This window comes from Chelonoidis abingdonii, chromosome 11 (assembly GCF_003597395.2).
Source record: "Chelonoidis abingdonii isolate Lonesome George chromosome 11, CheloAbing_2.0, whole genome shotgun sequence".
Taxonomy (NCBI): domain Eukaryota; kingdom Metazoa; phylum Chordata; order Testudines; family Testudinidae; genus Chelonoidis; species Chelonoidis abingdonii.
The window spans coordinates 16,472,596-16,492,428 of NC_133779.1; the positions used below are offsets into that span (position 1 = coordinate 16,472,596).

Here is a 19,833-nt window from a genome sequence, read left to right on the forward strand (position 1 = left end):
CCCCTCGCCCGGGCTGGGATGCGGCTGGCTCTGCGGTGGGGGGCTGGTTATCCAGGGCCCCCTCGCCCGGGCTGGGATGCGGCTGGCTCTGCGGTGGGGGGCTGGTTATCCAGGGCCCCCTCACCCGGGCTGGGATGTGGCTGGCTCTGGGGTGGGGGGCTGGTCATCCGGGGTCCCCTCGCCCGGGCTGGGATGCGGCTGGCTCTGCGGTGGGGGGCTGGTTATCCAGGGCCCCCTCGCCCGGGCTGGGATGCGGCTGGCTCTGCGGTGGGGGGCTGGTTATCCAGGGCCCCCTCGCCCGGGCTGGGATGTGGCTGGCTCTGTGGGAGGTATCTGGACACCCCTCACCTGGGCTGGGACTCGGCCCCTCGGGGGGCATCCGGGGCCCCTCGCCCAGTGCACAGGGGAGGGCTCTGGGGGAGGTATCTGGGAAGCACTCGCCTAGGGTGGGGGAGGTATCTGGGTGCCCCACGCCCAGGCTGGGATGCAGCTGGCTCTGGGGTGGGGAGCTGGTTATCCAGGGCCCCCTCGCCCGGGCTGGGACGCCGCCCCCCTGGGATCGCAGGGGCTGGGAACAGCCCCCCCACTCCCCACACACACCTCCACAGCGTAGTGCAGGGCAGAGGAGGCCGGGTGCAGGCTCAGGTGCTGGAAAGGTTTGATGTGGGGCTGGCCCCAGCCCCGCTCCCGGTCCCACTCCACCGTCAGCATGTGGTCAGTGAAATGCTTCCCGAACTGCAGCTGCCCCACCTCCGGCTTGGGCTTGGGCTCCTTGGTCAACTCCACCCGCAGGTCCGAGGCCTGGAAAAGAACCCAGGCGTCCTGGCCCCTGGCTCTAACCACTAGAACCCCCTCCCCTCCCAGAGCTGGGGAGAGAACCCAGGAGTCCTGGCTCCCAGCCCCCAGTTCTAACCACTAGACCCCACTCCCCTCTGAGAGCCAGGGAGAGAACCCAGGTGTCCTGGCTCCCAGCCCCCACACCCTAACTACTAGACACAGAGAACCCAGGTGTCCGGGCCAGCACTAACCTTGAAGAAGGTGCTGATGGGTCTCCAGGGGCCAAGGGGCAGCAGCCGGTCCAGGGCGGCACAGAATTGACTTGGCAACACCTGCGGGACAGAGGGACGAGTGGCTGGGGGGCAGGGGGGAGCCCCCATTTCCTGGGGGGCAGCCCGGAGAGGTTCCCAGGCTTCCTGCAGCCCAGCACCCCTAGTGCCCCCCCCCGGGGCCGGCCCTCCTTGCCACGGCGAGCGCTCCCTGCTGGACCCCCTGCAGCCTAGCGCCCCTCCCGGGGCCGGCCCTGCCTGCGGGGGAGAGTGCCCCCCGCTGGACCCCCCGCAGCCTAGCACCCCCTAGGACCAGCCCCGGGGGATCCAGCCTCCCACCCCAGAGTCAGCTGCATCCCAGCCCAACCGAGGGGGCCCCAGATAACCAGCCCCCCACCCCAGAGCCAGCCGCACCTGTACGCTCCTGCCTGCTGGGGGAGAGTGCTCCCCGCAGCCCAGCATCCCCTAGGGCCCCCCTGGGGCTGGCCCTGCCTGTGGGAGGAGAGCGCCCCCCGCTGCACCCCCCGCAGCCCAGCACCCCCAGCTGGACCCCCCTGGGGCCTGCTCTGCCTGCCAGGGGAGAGCGCCCTCCGCTGGAGCCTCTGCAGACCAGCGCCACCCAGTGCCCCCCCCCGGGGTCGGCCCTGCCTGCAGGGGAGAGCGCCCCCCGCCGGCCCGCCGCAGCCCAGCGTCCGCTTGAGCCCCCCAGGGCCACCCTGCCTGTGGGGGGAGAGCGCCCCTGCTGAACCCCCCTGGGGCCAGCACTGCCTGCCAGGGGAGAGTGCCCCCACTGGACCCCCTGCAGCCCAGAGCCCCCTAGCGCCCCCCCGGGGCCAGCCCTGCCTGCGAGGGAGAGTGCCCCCCGCTGGACCCCCCGAAGCCCAGCGCCCCCTGCTGGATCCCCCCATTCGCCCCATCGCTCTCTGTCCCCCTTTCACGCTATCTGAGCAAACAGGGGGTTAATGTGTAACCCAGCTCCGTGTGGGGGGAGGGGGGCAAGGTTCCCGAGGAAGGATCCTGTCCCCCCCCAGGCAGAGGGCACCATGGGCACCGTGCCAGGCCCCCCACAAAGGGCCCCTCATTGGGGATGCAGTTGGCAGCGCCAGGCGTAGGAACCTGCCCCCATCAGCAGGATCAGCCATCTCCATCCCCCCCTCCATTCTCCCACCCACCTGGACTTCGCTCCCCGCTGAGCCGTGCTGGCCTCCAGGCAGGAGACACGGAGCAGGGGCCACGCAGCAGAGACCCCGGGGCCTTCGCCCCCCAACGTGCCAGGGTGCAAGCCAGCCGGACGCCTGGGTCCCCGGTAAGTTTCTCCTCCATGGCCCTGAACGCCTGGGTTCAGTGTCAGTGCCCCCACTCCCCAGAATCACAGGCCTGGGTTCCTGGTAGATTCGCCCCCTGGATTCCTGGGTTTGCAGCCAACCCCCCTCCAAAAAAAAAAAAAACCTCCAGCATGTGGGTTCACAATCAATTCCTTCCCCCACCTCGGACTCCGGGGTTCACGACCCACCCGCCAAGCTCCTACCGCAGCATGTATGGTAAAGTGGTAAATTCCCTCCCCCCACAGCAGGGTCTGCAGCCAGCACCCCCCCCAAAATGCTCCCCCGATGGCCAGCCAGCCCCACCACGTGTAGGTTCATAATAAATTGGTAAATTCCACCACCCGGATGCCTGGGTTCATGTTGTGGGGGGGTGGGGGTCGGTAGTGGGAGTGGAGCACTGGGGCTGGGGAGGGATATGGAAACATGGGGGGGGGTAGTTTATTTCCATGCAAGGTGGGGGGAGAAAGGGGAGGAAAGGGAAAAAGATATGGGGGGGAAGGGGGCTTGGAGTCAGGACTCCTGGGTTCTCCACCCAGCTCTGGGAGGGGAGTGGGGTCTAGTGGTTAGAGGAGGGGGCTGGGAGTCAGGACTCCTGGGTTCTCTCCTCAGCTGTGGAAGGGGAGTGGGGTTTAGTGGTTAGAGGAGGGGGCTGGGAGCCAGGACTCCTGGGTTCTCTCCCCAGCTAGTGGTTAGAGCAGGGGGTGCTGGGAGCCAGGACTCCTGGATTCTCTCCCCGGCTCTGGGAAGGGAGTGGGGTCTAGTGGTTAGAGCTGGGGGGGGTGCTGGGAGCCAGGACTCCTGGGTTCTCTCCCCAGCTCAGAGAGGGGCCGGGGCCTGGAACACACGACTGGGGGCTCCCTGAGCTAGACAGACCCTCTCCCCAGCCAGACACTAGGTGGCGCCACCCTCCCTGCCCCCCACCCCACAGCTGCACCTCTGCCTATTGGTATGGGACACCTCCCCACAGCCGAGCCCCATCTCCCCAGCCTGGCGTGAGGGGACCCCACCCTCTGTCCTCTACAGCTGCACCCTGTCCTGCCCGGCCTGGTGCCAGGGGGAACCAGCTGTCACCCCCCCACTTTCCCAGCATGCCCCGGAGGAGGACCAGAGTTCTGTGCCACAGCAGGCACAAGAGGCACCTCCAGGGCCTGGCCCCGTGCCAGCCCCCAGCGCATCTCTGTGGGGCAGCCAGGGGAGCGGGGCCCAGAGCTGCCGACACACCCAGCCCCTGCCCCACACTTCTCCGGGGCAGCCAGGGAGTGAGGGGCACCGGCAGGGCTGGGGGGGGCCCAGGGCTGGGACAGCAGGGGCTGCGGGTCAGGAGTGAGGGGCACCGGCAGGGCTGGGGGGAGCCCAGGGCTGGGCTAGCAGGGGCTGCGGGTCAGGAGTGAGCGGCACCGGCAGGGCTGGGGGGAGCCCAGGGCTGGGACAGCAGGGGCTGCGGGTCAGGAGTGAGGGGCACCGGCAGGGCTGGGGGGAGCCCAGGGCTGGGCTAGCAGGGGCTGCGGGTCAGGAGTGAGGGGCACCGGCAGGGCTGGGGGGAGCCCAGGGCAGGCTAGCAGGGGCTGCAGGTCAGGAGTGAGGGGCACCGCAGGGCTGTGGGGCGGGGCCCCAGGGCTGGGCGAGCAGGGGCTGCAGGTCGGGAGTGAGGGGCACCCGGCAGGGCTGTGGGCGGGGCCCAGGCTGGGCGAGCAGGGGCTGCATGGTCGGGAGTGAGGGGCACCGCAGGGCTGTGGGGCGGGGCCCAGGGCTGGGCTAAGCAGGGGCTGCAGGTCGGGAGTGAGGGGCACCTCACTGAAACACCCAGGGGCGGCCTTATTAGCTCAGTCCAGGGGCCACCCAGCTGCCTGGCCAGAGATTACAAGCAGCGCCCCCTAGTGGCCCTTTCGGGATGACCTGCTTCCCCCTTCCCTCTGACCTTCCCCAGCCAGAGACTCTCGCCTGGAGCCTGAGCCATGGGGCTCCGTTCACCCTTTGCACGTGTCCGCAGCCGCCCTCATTAGTGGCCCGCACGGCCCATGGCCTCAACGAGCCCTGCACCCCGGCTCAGCCAGCCCGTGGGCCTGGCCTGCTGGGGAATCCCATGTTCCCGCGGAACCACGCGCTGACTGGGGGGGGAAATCACCAGTGTGTCCAACCAGCCCATCCCTGACTCAAGGCCAGTGCACTGGGCGTTCTGGTGCCCCTGACTCCCAACACCCGCAGCCCCTGCTAGCCCAGCCCTGGGCCGCCGCCCAGCTCTGCCGGTGCCCCTCACTCCCGACCAGCAGCCCCCGCTACCGCAGCCCTGGCCCGCCCAGCTCGCCGATGCCCTCACTCCCGACCAGCGAGCTCCCGCTAGCCTAGCTAGCCTAGCCCAGCCTGCCCTCCCCCCAGCCTGCCGGTGCCCCTTCACTCCCGATCCACAGCCCCTGCTAGCCCAGCCCTGGCCTGCCCCCAGCTCTGCCGATGCCCCTCACTCCCGATCCACACCCCCGCTAGCCCAGCCCTGGACCCCCCAGCTCTGCCGGTGCCCTTCACTGCCGACCACAGCCCCCGCTAGCCCAGCCCTGGGGCCCCCCCAGCTCTGCCGGTGCCCTCATCCCGACCAGCAGCCCCGCTAGCCTAGCCTAGCCCAGCCCGCCCCGCAGCCTGCCGGTGCCCCACTCCCGAACCGCAGCCCCGCTAGCCCAGCCCTAGGCCCCCACAGCTCTGCCGATGCCCCTCACTCCGACCCGTAGCCCCGCTAGCCCAGCCCTGCCGGTGCCCCTCACTCCCAACTCACAGCCCTCCAGCTCAGCCCTATCAGTACCCTCACTCCTGACCACAGCCCCTGCCAGTGCCCCTCACTCCCGACCCACACAGCCCCTGCCAGCCCAGCCCTGCTGGTGCCCCTCACTCCCCGCAGGCCCCCTACCAAGCCCAGCCGTACCACCCTTCCCATGGTACAGGTGGGGAACTGAGGCACAGCAGGGACTTGCCGGTGGCCAAGCCGAGAAACTATACCGGCCCCCCCACCCCCCTGCTCTATCCATCGGGTCTCGCAGCCTGCACGGCGCGGACAAGCCCGGACAGTGGAAAACGGGTAACTCCAGTCACTCTCCCCTGCCTGCCCCACCCTAGCAGGGGGACGGTGGATCAGCCGCATCCGAGGTCCCTGGGCCGCTCCCAGTCCCCAGGGCTCGTCTATCACCCCCCCCAGGAATCAGGGCCCCCCGGCTCGTCCTCGCTCCTCCGTCCTTCAAAGGCGGAAACAAAACATTCAAGGTGAGAGACTCGCTCAGGTGAGGGGGGGGAGCCCAGGGGGCTGCGGGTCGGGAGTGAGGGGCACCGGCAGGGCTGGGGGGGCAGGAGCTGCAGGTCGGGAGTGAGGGGCACCGGCAGGGCTGGGGGGCAGGAGCTGCAGGTCGGGAGTGGGGGCACCGGTGGGCTGGGGGGCAGGAGCTGCAGGTCGGGAGTGAGGGGCACCGGCTGGGCGGGGGAGCCCAGGGCTGGGGGTAGGGTAACCAGACGTCCTGATTTTATAGGGACAGTCCGATTTTTGGATCTTTTTCTTATCTAGGCCCTCTTACCCCCAACCTCCTGATTTTTCACACTTGTGTCTGGTCCGGTCACCGCGGGTGGGGGGCAGGGGGCTGCAGGTCGGGAGTGAGGGGCACCGGCAGGGTTGGGGGGGGCAGGGGCTGCAGGTCGGGAGTGAGGGGCACTGGCAGGTTTGGGGGCAGGGCCCAGAGCTGGTGGGGCGCAAGGGCTGAGGGTCCGGGGGGCGGGGCTGGACTCACCCTCCCAGCGGCCCCGATCCGGGCTCGAAACCCCCGGCGCTGCCATGCCCCGGTGCCGCGGATTAATGGGACCGGCCGCGCCCACGGCGACACTGGAAGGTTCCGCCCCGGGGGGGGGGGGGGGGGGCTGAGAAGGGAAGAGATGGGGGTGGAGTGGGCAGGGAGACGGGGGATGAGCGGCGGGGCTGCCCCCCCTTTCCCGGGTTTTGCAGAAGAGCTCGGTTCTTCCCCTTACTTATTTTGGGGGCGGGGGAGTGTCCAATCACACCCGCTCCCGCCCCCACACCCTCCGCTGTAGCCAATGGGAGGGCAGCTTCCCCCCCCCCCCAGCCATGGGGCTGGCGCCGCCCCCGCCCCCTACCTGCACGGGCAGGTCCGCCTGGTACCGGGGCAAGGGGGGAGGGGCGGGAACTGGAAGTTGGGGGGTGGGGGGCTGCTATTCCCGCAGGCTGGGGGGCCAGGGAGGAGCTGGGGGACAGGGGTGCTCTCCCAGGCGGGGAGGGGGGTCAGGGGGCTGCTGTTCCCTAGGTTGGGGGGCAGGAGGAGCTGGGGGGCCAGGGGGTTGCTATTTCCCCAGGCTTCGGGGCAGGGAGGAGCTGGGGGGCAGGGGGCTGCTATTCCCCACGGCGGGGGGGGGGCAGGGGGCTGCTGTTCCCTAGGTGGGGGGCGGGAGGGGCTGGGGGCAGGGGCTGCTATTCCCCTGTTTGGGGGCTATGTGGATCTGGGGGGCAGGGGGAGGGCGATCTCATTGCTGGCTCATTGGACTCCTTGAGATTTCCCTTTCCGAGGCTAAGGCTGCCCCCTCCCCCACAGCTGTGCCATAGCCCCCTACTTCTGTGAGGGGAGACCCCCCAGTGCACAGTAGCCCCCAACCACCTCCCGGGCAGATCAGCTTCCCCCCCCCATGAGAAGCACCTGCCGTGCCTAGCGGCTGGGGACATAATCAGCCACCCACTGCCCAGGGGGGCCTGTATTAATTAACCCCCAGCCTCCTCCCCTAACGAGCGAGGGGACCCAGGCTCCCCGAGATCAGAACCTGTAATAAATTTACTGAGCGATTATCCTCCCCAGCTGGCCTGCAGCGGGCTGGAGATGCAGCCACCTCTGGGGTGGGGCGCAGAGGCTGGGTATCCGGGGTCCCCATCCACAACCTGGATTTTAAAGTGGCCAGTGCCCCAGAATCCCGCTTGGCCAGCCGGTCCAAGGGTTAATTCCCCTCCACGTGCGCCCCATTCCCAGGCTGGGTTCGTCTCGCTCCGATGTCCGGCCGTGGGGCCGGGTTCGATCTGCCTCCGCCTGCCTAAGGAGCCTGCGTGGAAATATTCGTTCCCCACGTCAGTCCCTAGAGCCAGGGATCGAGTCCCTCCGAGCCGTTTCAGCGACACGGCTGGAGCTCCTGGCGTCTCTCACCCTCCAGCAGGTTTTCTAACCCTTCAGTCGCCCCCCTGGCTCTTCTCCGGCCCCTCTGCCATTTCGCCACATCCTCCTGGAACTGCAGGCCCCAGAACTGGGGGCTGGATTTGCCCCCGGGCCAGATCCAGAGGCCGAACCACCTCTCTGCTCCCACGCGGGGATCCCCGGTTGATGCGTCCCAGGGTCCAAGTTAGTCTGACAGGCTCAATTATCCAGAACCTGAGTTGCGCGGCGTTATGTTCCCCTCTGTTCATTGATTCCTGTATCTTCTGCTTCCCCGTCGTGCCCGGGATCGAGGTCAGGCTCACGGGCCAATAACGACTCCTGGGTCCTCCTGTGTCCCCCTTTTTAAATATCTGCCCAACCTTCGCTCTCCCCCGTCTTCAGGAACTGCCCCCGGGTTCCAAAACGTATTGAAAATCAACGTTCACAGGCCTGCCAGCTCCTCAGCCGGCTCTTTTCAAACTCTTGGCTAGAGCCCTGCGCGGAGACACAATTTCTATCCGCTACAGGGCCGCGGCACCGAGCGACACCAGCAGGGGCCCGGCCCAGGAACCGCAGTGGGGAAAGCGGCAGCAGGTCGGGCCACCACTCGCAGGGGCCTGGGCAGCTCCTCCGGCACGGCCGTGCGAAGCTGACCGTGAGGAGACACGTTTCCCCCCACACACACCAAATAAAAATCAGCGGAAACAATATTTGTTTGCAAATCATCTTTATTAGTCATGTGAACTTGGGGTCCCCTGCTGGTGCCTAGACCCTGCCCCACACACAGAGATTGGGGGCCCCCCCATCACTGCCCAGACCCCCTCCCCATGGAGATTGGGGTGGCCCCTCGCTGCTCAACCCCCCTATGGAGGGACCCAAAGCCATAGAGACCCTCAGTCTCTGGAGAGGAGTGGGGGCTAGTCTGGAGAGGCTAGTTGGGGGGCAGGACTCCTGAGTTCTCTCCCCAGGTTTGGGAGGGGAGTGGAGCCTAGTGGGCGCAGAGGGAGGGAGCCGACCCGCAGCATTTACGCTCGGCCCCGTGAAGCATTTGGAACACAAATAACTGGGAGGTACGGGCCCCGCTGGCAAACTCAGCCAGCACCAGGGGGATAACCCAGGAGTTCTGGCTCCCCCCAGCCCCCTAGCTGGGCCCCAGCTGGCTCTTGGGGCCATAGCCCAGCTCAGCCCCCCCACTCAACAGCAGGTCAATCCCGGTGCAGAATGTGCCCTCGGCTGCCAGGTACATCACTGCCAGGGCGCACTCCTCCGGCGTGCCCATCCGCGCCAGCAGCTGGGGGGCGAGGGGAGAGATCAGCGGGTGCTCCTGCTCTCCTGCTCCCCCCGAGATCCCGCCTGCCCCCCTCCTCTGCCCTGCCACTGAGATCCCCCCTGCCCCTCCAGTGCCCCATTGGCTGCCAGGTACATCACTGCCAGGGCGCACTCCTCCAGCGTGCCCATCCGCACCAGCAGCTGGGGGGCGAGGGGAGAGATCAGCGCGTGCTCCTGCTCTCCTGCTCCCCCCGAGATCCCCCCTGCCCCCCTCCTCTGCCCTGCCACTGAGATCCCCCCTGCCCCTCCAGTGCCCCATTGGCTGCCAGGTACATCACTGGCAGGGCACACTCCTCCGGCGTGCCCATCCGCGCCAGCAGCTGGGGGGCAGGGGGAGAGATTAGCCAGTGCCTCTGCCCTCCTCCCCCCCCACTGAGATCCCCCCTCCTCTGCCCTGCCACTGAGATCCCCCCTGCCCCTCCAGTGCCCCATTGGCCTGACCCCCTCCTCTGCCCTCCCACTTATGCCCTCACTTATGCCAGCCCCTCAGCCCCTCTCCGCCTCCTCTCACGCTCCCCAATTCCACCTGCCCCCCCACCTGGGTTATGGCAAACCCCTCTTCCCACACTTTTCCCATAATGCACTTGCCTGGGCATCCTTCCCAGCCTGGATTGTGGCCTCCGGACTGGCTGTCTGCCTGGCTGTCTCTGCCCACATGGGGGTCCAGATGTTCCCAGGAGAGATACTGGGTGTGGGGGGAGGAACTACAATCATTTGGTATCGACCCCGCTCTTAAATTCTTACCCCTTCCTGACCAAGAGACCAGGGCTGCGAGCTTCCCTGCAACAGTGTCCCCAGGCAGTGACTGTCCCAGATGCTGCGAGCTTCTCCGCAGCAGTGCCCTCCAGCCTGTGACACCCCCAGGGGTGCTGCGAGCTTCCCCATGACAGTGCCTCCAGCCAGTGACTGTCCTCGGCGCTGCGAGCTTCCCCACAGCAGTGCCCCCAGCCCTGAAGTTGTGTGTGCATGGGGGGCTGGGATTCATAAGATACCTGTTAACTCGCACCCCGTATCTGCTTTCATCCACCGCCATGGCCTTCGTCATCGCCGTCACCGCGCCCTGGGGACAGACTCCAGATCAAGGGGCTCCCAAGATACACCCCCCAAAACCCCAGGCCCCGTGGGTGGGAAGGGAGGTCACTCAGAATAGTCCCAGCCCCCAAACATCTGATCAGCATTGGCTTGAGGCACATGACTCCTGGGTTCTCTCCCTGGCTCTAGGAGGGGAGTGGGGTCTAGTGGTTAGAGCTGGGGCTGGGGCCAGGACTCCTGGGATCTGTCCCCAGTTCTGGGAGGGGAGTGAGAACTATTGAGGGGGAGGGGGCTGGAAGCCAGGACTCCTGGGTTCTCTCCCTGATTCTGCCAGTACCTTGGTGGCGACGTAGGGAACAGCCTGCCTCTGTCCGATGATGCCAACGAGACTGGAGATGTTGATAATGTTGCCCTGGGTCTCCCGTAGATAGGGCAGGGCGAACTGCACCAGAGAGATGAGAGGGAGGTGGGGGAGATGCAGCCACTTCTGAGGTCAGGGTCGGGGGTTGGTTGTACAGGGATCCTCCCCGGCGCTGGGCTGCGGCTGGCTCTGGGGTGGAGCGCGGGGGGTGCGGTTATACGGGGACCCTCTCCCACGCTAGGCTGCGGCTGGCTCTGGGGTGGGGCACAGGGGGTGGTTATATGGGGACCCTCCCCGGCGCTGGGCTGCAGCTGGCTCTGGGGTGGAGCACAGGGGGTGGTTATACAGGGACCCTCCCCCGCGCTGGGCTGCAGCTGGCTCTGGGGTGGAGCGCAGGGGGTGGTTATACGGGGACCCTCCCCCGCGCTGGGCTGTGGCTGGCTCTGGGGTGGAGCGCAGGGGGTGGTTATATGGGGACCCTCTCCCACGCTGGGCTGCGGCTGACTCTGGGGTGGGAGCGCAGGGGGTAGTTATACGGGGACCCTCTCCCACGCTGGGCTGCGGCTGGCTCTGGGGTGGAGCGCTGGTGGTGTCTCTCACCTTTGCTGTCAGGAAGTAGCCGACCAGGTTGACCTCGAGAAGTTCCCGGAAATGCTGGGAGGTGACGTCGTCGATTTGCTCTTCGGGGGGATCTGGGGAGGATGGGGGGGGTGAAAAGCAGGATGCAGGCCCCTGCACCCCCTGCCCCCGAAGCTCAGACCCAGGGATCTCCATTTCCCCTTCCAACAGGGCAGCGGGGCCCATGTGCCCCTAATTGCTGCCAGCTCAGGGGTTCCACGCCCCATCCCTGGATGGGCCTAGGGACCCCCCACCCCACATCCCCTAACGATTGGGGCGACTCACGGCGTCCGGCGTTGTTCACCAGGCAGTCGATGCGTCCATAACGCTGATGGGTCACTGCAATCAACGCCTGGCGGGGAGAAGGGGGGGGTTGTGAGTAGGGGGACCATGTGTGGGGAGGGGGGTTGTGGGTACAGGGAAGGAGGGAAGTGGGGGCATGAGGGGCAGGGGGAGGGTGTTTGGGGGGCAAGACAGAGGTGGGGGAAATTTGACCTATAGGTCCAACTGAGGTGACAACCTCCACCCCGGCACTGCCCCTCCCCCCACAGAAAGCCCCTGGCTCAGCATCTGCCCTCCTCCAGCTGACAGATCTCGCCCCCCATCCACCCTGCCACCTGGATGTTCCCGTCGCTGGTGACATCACAAGGCTGGAAAGGGACTTCCGGGCCCCCGAGTCCCGCAGTGCTGCTCCAGCGCCCGCCCCGCAGCCACCTGCAGGGAAAAGGGGGACGGTCGGGGCTGGCTGACATCGGGGGGGGCGATCCAGAGGGGGCACGCAGGGGAGAGTATCTAGGAGTGAGGAGGAGCCAGATACGCCAGACACTGGGGATGCACCCTCAACAGGGGTAGGACAAGATTTGGGGGGCTCAGAGAAATATCACCCCTCAACCAGCACCCACATCCCCTGTCCAGCACTTCCCGCACGAGCTCAGGCTGGTGGCGTGTGGGGTCCCCAGAAAAGTGGGGAGTGATTTCTCACTTCAGCTTCGAGGGGCACGAAAGACCACGTGAGTCCTGCGAACTGGGGCCAGGGAGAAGGGGCCGGGGGACAGGGGGCAGGAGAAAGCAGGGTGCAATGGGGGAGGGTATGAGAGAATAAAGTTAGCTCTGAACCTACTAGCGCCAGTATCCCCCCGCGCTGCGAGCTTGCCGCAGCGTGCTCCCCCCGAACGGGCTTCCTCCTCCCTCAGTGACTCGGCTTCCGCGCAGTCATGTCCCAGCAAGGAATTTCTCTCCCCAGCGCTGCGAGCTTCCCGCAGCAGTGTCTCCCAGCATGAACTTCCCCCCACCCCTAGGGCTGCGAGCTTCCCGCAGCAGTGTCCCGCAGACGAACTTTCCTCCCCCCAGGGCTGCGCGGCTCCCGCAGCAGTGTTCCCCAACAGAGCTCTCCCCCCTCCCCCAGGCTTCAGCGAGAGCTAACCCACAGCATGACGCCCACGCGGAGAGAGACGATAGTCTCATGTCGCTCCCCGGCTGGCCCCCCATCAACACCTCGCACGGCACATAAATCTCACTCCCTGCCCACCCTCAAACCCCACCACCACCCCCATAATCCCATGGGTCCGGTGACAGGCCGGCCGGACACAGCAGAGGACAATTGTCCGGGACGATTCTCGACGGGAGCCGAGCTCTGGAGTGCGCTCGCCCCCCACCACCGGAACACCAGCCTCCGTCCCCACCATGCAGCCCTCGTAGCCCCCTCCCCTCCGCACCCACCGAACTAACCACCACCCGGCAAATATCCTCGACCCCCACCAACCACCTATTGCCTGACCCAGCTCCCCCCGCCCGCGGCTCTGCGTCGGCCCCGCGGACCGACCATGTCCCCCCTCTCGTGGCCCTCAACCCCCCCTCCAGCGCCCCCTCAGAAACTCCCTGACGATGGCCTGCCCGATGACCCCCACGGCCCGTGCGTTACCCCCCGTCACTTATGGCAACTTGCTGCGGGTCCGAGCCCGAGGCTCATGGTGCTGGGCGCCACCAGCCGCGCGGAGCTGGTAGCAGGGGAAGCAGCAGCTGCGCGAGGGCACATGGGCTCGGTGGGGGGGGAGGCTGCACATGGGTAATGGTGAGTTCCTTGGATGTCCGCTTCTGAGAGGGGTGTGGCGGGCGGCCCGTGTCCCTCTAGGAGGGACCGGTCCCTCGGCCCAGGCGGGACTGGCTGGCTCCAAGCGGCAGGCAGAGAATGGCGGCCGGAGCGTGTCCCTTGGGGTGGCGCCAGCTCTTGACCAGCATGTGGCAAGGTGATGGGCATTGCCCTCGGTAATAATAGAGGCCGATTCGGGGTTAACGAGGTTAAATAAATGAGGTTTATTGATATCGTCGTCTGCATAGACTTCCGAGGAAGGAAAACCCCAGCGCACCCCCACAGGGCCAGGTTAAATATCTAGGATGAGATCAGCATCTACTAGGGTGGCGCACGGGCAGAGCCTGGCTCCATGGCAGCCACTTTATCGAGCAGTGCTTGGGGCAGCAACCTCCGGAGGGGGCAAGCACTCTCCAGGTATCGCGGATTCACGGCGGGTCCCTCACTCCGCTCGAGCGAAGGCTCTGATGCGATCGTGATCGCATAGCTTATTTTTTTTTTTGGCTGGTTGCGGCGAGGCCCCTGGAGCTGGCCCTGGCAAGGGGCTGCCGGTACTCAGGAACTCCTACCAGGATCACAGGCCTCTGGGTGGGGCTTGGGTTAATCCATGTGGTACCCTCACCAGGAGCACACCTGTGGGTGGGTGGGAGGGGGTGCAGGGGGCGGCTGGCTATCCAGGGACCCCTTGCCAGACACAGCCTCCTCTGGGTGGAGGGTGGGAGCTGGGTATTCCAGGGACCCTCCCAGGACACGGGCCCCTCTGGGCGTGGCGGTCGGGGCGTGGGGTATGCCGAGCGACCGCTTCATCAGAGACAAACCTCCTCTTGGGGTGGGTGTGGGGTGGTGTATCAGGATCCCTTTCCAAGGACGCGGGCCTCTGGGGTGCGGGAGCAACAGGGGCTTGTTGCTATTTATACCGTCTCGCCGGGTCTTCTCTGCCAGTCTGCGTTGGGACCAGTTTGTTAAATCGGTGCGCGCACAGTTGTCCTGCTCAGACGCCAATAACGTCTCTATGTACGCCTGGAGTCGCTCCCTTAGAGACACAATGCGCATCGCCTCCTCAGGTGGGTCCAGAGCGAGGGGACTCTGAGAGGGCACGCAGCGCAGAGTGCACGAGTGCTTAAGTCAGACTGCGGCTCAGGAGGTGGGGGCTGACGACCCGAGGATAGTGAGCCCCGAGAAGGGTGTCACAATGAAGGGGCCCCCACAGACCGCACGGGCACGAAGTGGGCCTCGACTAGTGGTGTGTGCCGCTTTAGTGTTTTCCTTGGCTTTACCTCCTGGACGATACCTTCAGAGCTTCAGCCACCGTGCCGCCGCTCTTCAGTCACCCAGTGGGACGCCGGGCGCTCAGGCTTCTATTCCGCCGGCCCGTCCCCTCTGGTCTGCGCCCCTCGAGCAGCCGTGTCGACCGCGCTTGGGGCGTGCGCACTTTCCTAGGGGGAGCATGTGGACCGGGGGGTGGTAAGAGTCGTACCGGTTTATGTGCTAGTCGCGTACACTCAAGCGTTACCCGGGGGTCCAGGCTTCGCCTGGCATCCCGAGCTACCTCTTTCCCCCAGTTTCATGGGTTCCTCCCAATCCTTCCATGAGGCCCAAGGGATGTAAACCAAGCTGCTGGCTTCGAAGCTCCTCAGCCCAGTTGTTTGAGGCTTCTGCAGTCTGCTGCATCGCGGCAGCCCCGAACTGGGTGACCCGGCATGTCTGGTGGCCCAATCACATCCTTTTTAACGGAGGAGACTATAGTATTTCAGCAGTTCCACATGCGCTATCCTACTTTACGTGACCACATTTCTTCCTCTAGTAACCGGCCTGCAGCTTCTTGTCTTAATGCACTATGCCTGGGCCAATTCTTCCCAGTCATGGATTGTGGCCTCCGACTGGACTGTCTTTGCCTTGTGCTGTCTCTGCCCACTATGGGGGTCCAGATGTTCCAGGAAGAGATACTGGGTGTGAGAGGGGAGGAATACAAATCATTTGGTATCGGATTCCCCGCTCTTAATTCTTACCCCTTCCTGACCAAGAGACCAAGGGCTGCAGCTCCCTGCAACATGGTGTCCCCAGAGGCAGGTGACTGTCCCAGATGCTGCGAGCTACTCCGCCAAACAGTCCCTCGCAGTCTGTGACTACCTCCTGCATGTGCCTCAGCCCCGGCATGACTGCGCATCTCCACTACATGGCTCCAGCCAGTGACTGTCTCCTTCGCGGCCGCTGCGAGCTCTTACCCCCACAGCCCGAGTGCCCGACAGCCCGTGAAGTTTGTGGCGGTAGGGGGCTGTGGGTCATTAAAGTGGATACCTATCTACGTCCGCACGCCCGTACTGTACTGTCAATCCACCGCGTGCCGGGCGATGACCGCGCAATATAGCGTCTAAAATTTGCTGCCCTACTACCACATGTTACTTCTTCGCTTTCAGTCCTTCGAAAGCTGTGCGGACTCCCTTCGCAAGATCCAGGGGAGCTCACACCAAGCGTCATACACCCCCCAAACGCCAGGCCCGGGGTGGCGATAGGGAGAGGTCAACTCAGAATAGTCCAGCCCCAATACTATGACAGGCTCCTGGCTTGAGGCATCATGACCCTGGGTTCTTTCCTGGCTCTAGTGAGGCGGAGCGGCTGTCTAGTGTTAGAGCTGGGTCTGGGGCCAGGATCCTGGGATCTGTCCCCACAGTTCGGGAGAGGGGGTGGAGGAAACTATACTAGAGGGGCGATGGGAGGCTGGAAGCCGAGACTCCTGGAGTTCTCTCCTCCCTGATATCTTCGCAGTAACCATTAAAGGTGAGCGACGGTAGGGACAGCCTGCTCTAATCCGATGATGCAACAGAGACTGGAAGATTTGAATAGTGTTCCCTGGGGTTCTCCCGTAGCAGTAGTGGCAGGGCGAACTGCGGACTGCAAGAATGAGGATGACAGAGGTGGTGGAGGATAGCAGGCCATCTTGGAGGTTCAGGAGTCGGCGGCGGTTGGTTGTTGTGGTACAGGGGATCTCCTCCGGCGCTGGGCTGCTGTCTGGCCTGGGTGTGAGCGCGGGTGGGTGCGGTTATACGGGGACCGCTCGCTCCCAGCGCGGATAGGCTGCGCATGGCTCTGGGGTGGCACAGGGTGGTTATATGGGGACCTCCCGGCGGCGGGCTGCACTGGCTCCTGGTGGAGCTAACTAGGGGTGTTGGTTATTTATACAGGGTCCCTCCCGCCGGCTGTCGGCTGCTAGCTGGCTCCTGGGGTGGAGCGCATGGGGGTGTTATAGGGGGACCCTCCCCGCGCTGGCTGTGGCTGGCTCCTGGGGATGGAGACATGGGGGTGTATATTGGGAACCTCTCCCACGCTGGCTGCGCTGACTGCTGGGTGGGACGCAGGCTAGGTAGTTTTATTAGCTGGGGAAAAAAACCCTCCTCCCACGCTGGGCTGCTGTGCTGGTCTAGGGGTGGAGCGCTGTGGTGTCTTCACCTTTGCTGTCAGGAAGTAGCCGACCTAGGTTTGACCTCGAGATATCCCGGAAATTGGGAGGTGACGTCGTCGATTTGCTTCGGGGGGATCTGGGGAGGATGGGGGGGGGTTGAAAAGCAGGATGCAGGCCCTGCACCCCTGCCCCGAAGCTCTGACCGCAGGGATCTCCATTTTCCCTCTTCCAACAGGGCAGGCGGGCCCATGTGCTAATTGCTGCCAGTCAGGGGTTCCCGCCCCATCTCCACTGGATGGGCCTAGGGACCCCCACCCACATCACCTAACGATTGGGGCGAGCTCATACCGGCGTCCGGCGTTGTTCACCAGGCAGTCGATGCGTCCATCAACGCTGATGGGTCACTGCAATGAGACGGCTCTGCGGGGGAGAGAGGGGGGCGTTGTGGGTTAGGCGGGCCTGTGTGGGGGTGAGGGGGGCGTTGTGACGCGTACAGGCGAAGCGAGTGGATAGTTTAGTGGCACAGGGGGAGAAGGAAGGAGTGTAGTGAGGAGAAAAAAGTGGAAGCGATGACCAAGAAGAAATCATAAAAGTAAGGTTGTACGGCTGAGCGAAGAAGTGTGGTATTACGAGGAGAGAAAGTAGGAATATAGAAAACTGGAGTGGTGTAGATACGTTTCAAAGCTAGGAAGGGCTCAGCCAAGAAACGCAGATTCATCACACCAGCCCACGGGCGCACCTGGCGACACGCTCTACCCGTAAGCTTGCGTACTGCGGCCTGCTCATTGCAGATTCTTGACCTCTTCGCGTCCAGCTGGGATAAAGATTCACTAGTTTCTCCTAACTCGCTCTCTCCAGCTGATTCCACCCTGCCCACATCTGGTGATAGATCTCCGTTCGCTGGCCTGTACTGCCAGCTAGAGTAGTGGTTAATGGGCTCTCGGTCGGACCGCCCCTCGATGCTTTCGACCGGCTTCATTGCCCTTGCTCGTTATCCCTCGTTAACAGCTTCTGTGCTCGCGCCTCGGATCCCGCCAGCCCCACTGATGCCCACAGCGTGTAAACACCTTAGAATTGCTGGTTCGTGTAGGCTCCGTTCCCCACCTGTAAAATGGGGGATAATATCACTTTCCCTGCTTGCACGGGATGCTGTGAAGGTGAGAAATTTGCATTAAGGATTATAATGTGCTCAGATACGTAGATAATGGGGGGCCATAAAATAAGATAATACCTCAAGGATCCACTCATCCTCGTTTGGCCTAGGTCTATCAAGGGACTAGCCTGCTTTTTCCACCAACCAGGTTGCCATATTTTCTAGGAAGTCCCTACCAGCACTTTCCCAGTAACGGTTGATGATTAGGCTGCTTGGTTCCACAGTTTTATAACCTCAGATACCATGCTCACTATGCATAAGAATTGGATTCAGGTTGGCTAAACTAACATCTTTTAGTTTAGATTTTCAACAATGGAAACAAGGACTCTTTATTTAATCATATAAGCAGGACTTTACTGCGCACCCGGATTGCATCCCTCTAGTAACATCGGAATGATTTGCCATGTATTAAACAGCCAACTGAATACACAGCTCTGTTCATGGCAGTTAAAGATCCATTTCATTGATGTATTGAGGTGCCTCGAGGTGGGTCTGGAGCGCTCGTGTGGGTGCGGGCTCGGTGCGATCCCGCATAGGTGGAGAGGGCGCGCGGCACGGAGAGGAGGTGAGACTATCTAGGTAGGAGGAGCAGATACCCCAGACACATGGCGGCGGTATGCACCACCAGGGGAGTAAGGCATTCGATTTAGGTGGCGTTTTCACTGTTAGAGAGAACATATCCACCCCTTTCAGTCGCGCTAGCACCCCCAATTCTGCCTCTCGTGTCCTTAGCACGTGACCGTCCCTGCTGCTCCAGGGCTTGGGCGCGGGTGGGTGGTTTCCGGATCCACGCTCAGTAAAGTGGGGAGCTGAATTGTTTCCACCTCAAGTCTGGGTCATAATCGCGAGCTGTCAGGGGGTGCCAACACGCCTATGGAACCACCGATTGTTCGCCTGTTAGTCACCTTGGAGGAACGAGCTTACGTTCTTCGAGTAGAGCCATGATGTCTGCAGAAAGGGGAATACGGAGGGTGTGGACCAGAGGGGGGCAGTGAGCACCATAATCGGTGTCAGACTTAAGAGGTGCATGCGGGGGTGAGAGATAAAAGTTAGCATATCTGAACACTAGCGCCAGTAAACTCCTCCCCCGGCGCTGCGAGCTGTACCTCTCAGCCGGCAGTCTGTTCCACCCTGACGGGAAGAGCTTATCCCTCCTCTCTGTGAAGTGCTCGCTCGCGAATAGGGCATTCCCGCTCAGCAAAAAGTGTCCCGTGCCGCTGAATACGTGTTCATCATTACCGCACAGGCGTAGTGGAGCTCATCCGGACGCGCGCTCGCTCACAGTTGGTCCCCATGAACAGGACTTCCCCCTCCCCCTTGGGGCGAGCTTCCCGCGCAGGTCCCAGACAGGAACTTCCCCCCCTCCCCCCAGGGCTGCGGAGCTTCCCGCAGCAGTGTCCCCAGACAGGAACTTCCCCCCTCCCCAGGGCTGCGTAAGCTACCACAGCAGTGCCGCTGGAGACGATCAGTCTCTGTGCCCCTGCTGGCCGCCACCCACATTCGCACGGACATTATAATTCTCACTCCCTGCCCCACCCCACCCCACCCCACCCCCAAAATCCCAGGGTTCCGTGGACGCCGGCCGGACACACACGGGACAAGGTCCAGGACGGATCAAGACGGAGCCGAGCCCTGGAGTCTCGCCCCCCACCCGGACACCGCCTCCGCCCCCCCGCAGCCCTTGTAGCCCCCACCCCTCCGACCCCACTATCACCACCTGCAATACCCGACCCCCACCACCTATGCCCTTGATCCCACTCCCCCGCCCCGCCGGGCTCTGCCCCCCGGGAACCGCACTGCTCTTCCCCCCCGCCCCGTGGCTCCTCAAGACCCCCCATGGGGCCCCAGCCACCCTCACCGAACTCCCTGACCGGGGCTGCCCCGATTGCCCGGCTGCCCCCCGTCACTTGGCACCTTGCCCGGGTTACCGCACCCGAGGCCATGGTGTGGGCGCCCCCAGCGCAGGCGAGGCTGGGAGGGGGATGAGGGAGCAGCAGCGCCGAGGGCACATTGGGCTGGGGGAGGGGGGGAATGGTGCATCCTGGGAAATGTAGTCCTGTCCTGAGAGGGGGTGGGGCAGGGGGCCTGTCCCCTCTGGGGGGCACCGGCTCCCCCTCGGCCCCAGGGCGGGGACTGGCTGGCTCAACGGGGCAGAGAATGGGGCCCGGGGCGTGTCCCCTCTGGGGGGCGCCAGCTCTGACCCAGCCATGTGGAAGGGTGATGGGCATTTGTCTCCGGAATAAAGAGGCCGAGATTCGGGGGTTAAACGAGGGTTAAATAAATGAGGTTTATTGATTACCTGTCTCTGCAATAGACTCCAG

The 19,833-nt window shown here is 64.4% G+C and overlaps 2 protein-coding genes across 2 annotated transcripts in view; both read right to left on the reverse strand.

The window, feature by feature from the left end:
* LOC116840044 (branched-chain-amino-acid aminotransferase, mitochondrial-like) overlaps window positions 1-6,363 on the reverse strand; it is a gene marked incomplete at its 5' end in the record, with an annotated part of 11,528 nt that extends 5,165 nt beyond the window's left edge. The window contains 3 exons of the mRNA XM_075071271.1: window positions 577-801; window positions 1,029-1,109; window positions 6,133-6,363. Coding sequence (XP_074927372.1) covers window positions 577-801; window positions 1,029-1,109; window positions 6,133-6,363 — 537 coding nt within the window. The remainder of the gene's footprint in view (window positions 1-576; window positions 802-1,028; window positions 1,110-6,132) is intronic.
* A 1,877-nt stretch (window positions 6,364-8,240) lies between these two features.
* Window positions 8,241-17,338, reverse strand: HSD17B14 (hydroxysteroid 17-beta dehydrogenase 14). Its single transcript, XM_075071272.1, has 9 exons — window positions 17,116-17,338; window positions 16,728-16,779; window positions 11,488-11,584; window positions 11,156-11,222; window positions 10,853-10,944; window positions 10,229-10,333; window positions 9,852-9,919; window positions 9,448-9,544; window positions 8,241-8,821 (listed from the first exon to the last, which is right to left on the reverse strand). The coding sequence occupies exons 1-9, from the start codon at window positions 17,336-17,338 to the stop codon at window positions 8,672-8,674; spliced, it is 951 nt and encodes a 316-aa protein (XP_074927373.1). The 3' UTR covers window positions 8,241-8,671.
* Window positions 17,339-19,833: the final 2,495 nt, after the last annotated feature.

Bases quoted from the DNA above. Each gene is read 5' to 3' on its own strand.
- HSD17B14 (XM_075071272.1), bottom strand. From the start codon at position 17,338: ATGAAGCCGGTCGAAAGCATCGAGGGGCGGTCCGACCGAGAGCCCATT. The intron at 9,920-10,228 runs GTACTGGCAGAA...GTCTGTCCCCAG, and splicing joins TTCCCTACGTCGCCACCAAG to GGCGCGGTGACGGCGATGAC. The intron at 9,545-9,851 runs GTATCTTATGAA...CCCCACACCCAG, and splicing joins TACGGGGTGCGAGTTAACAG to TATCTCTCCTGGGAACATCT.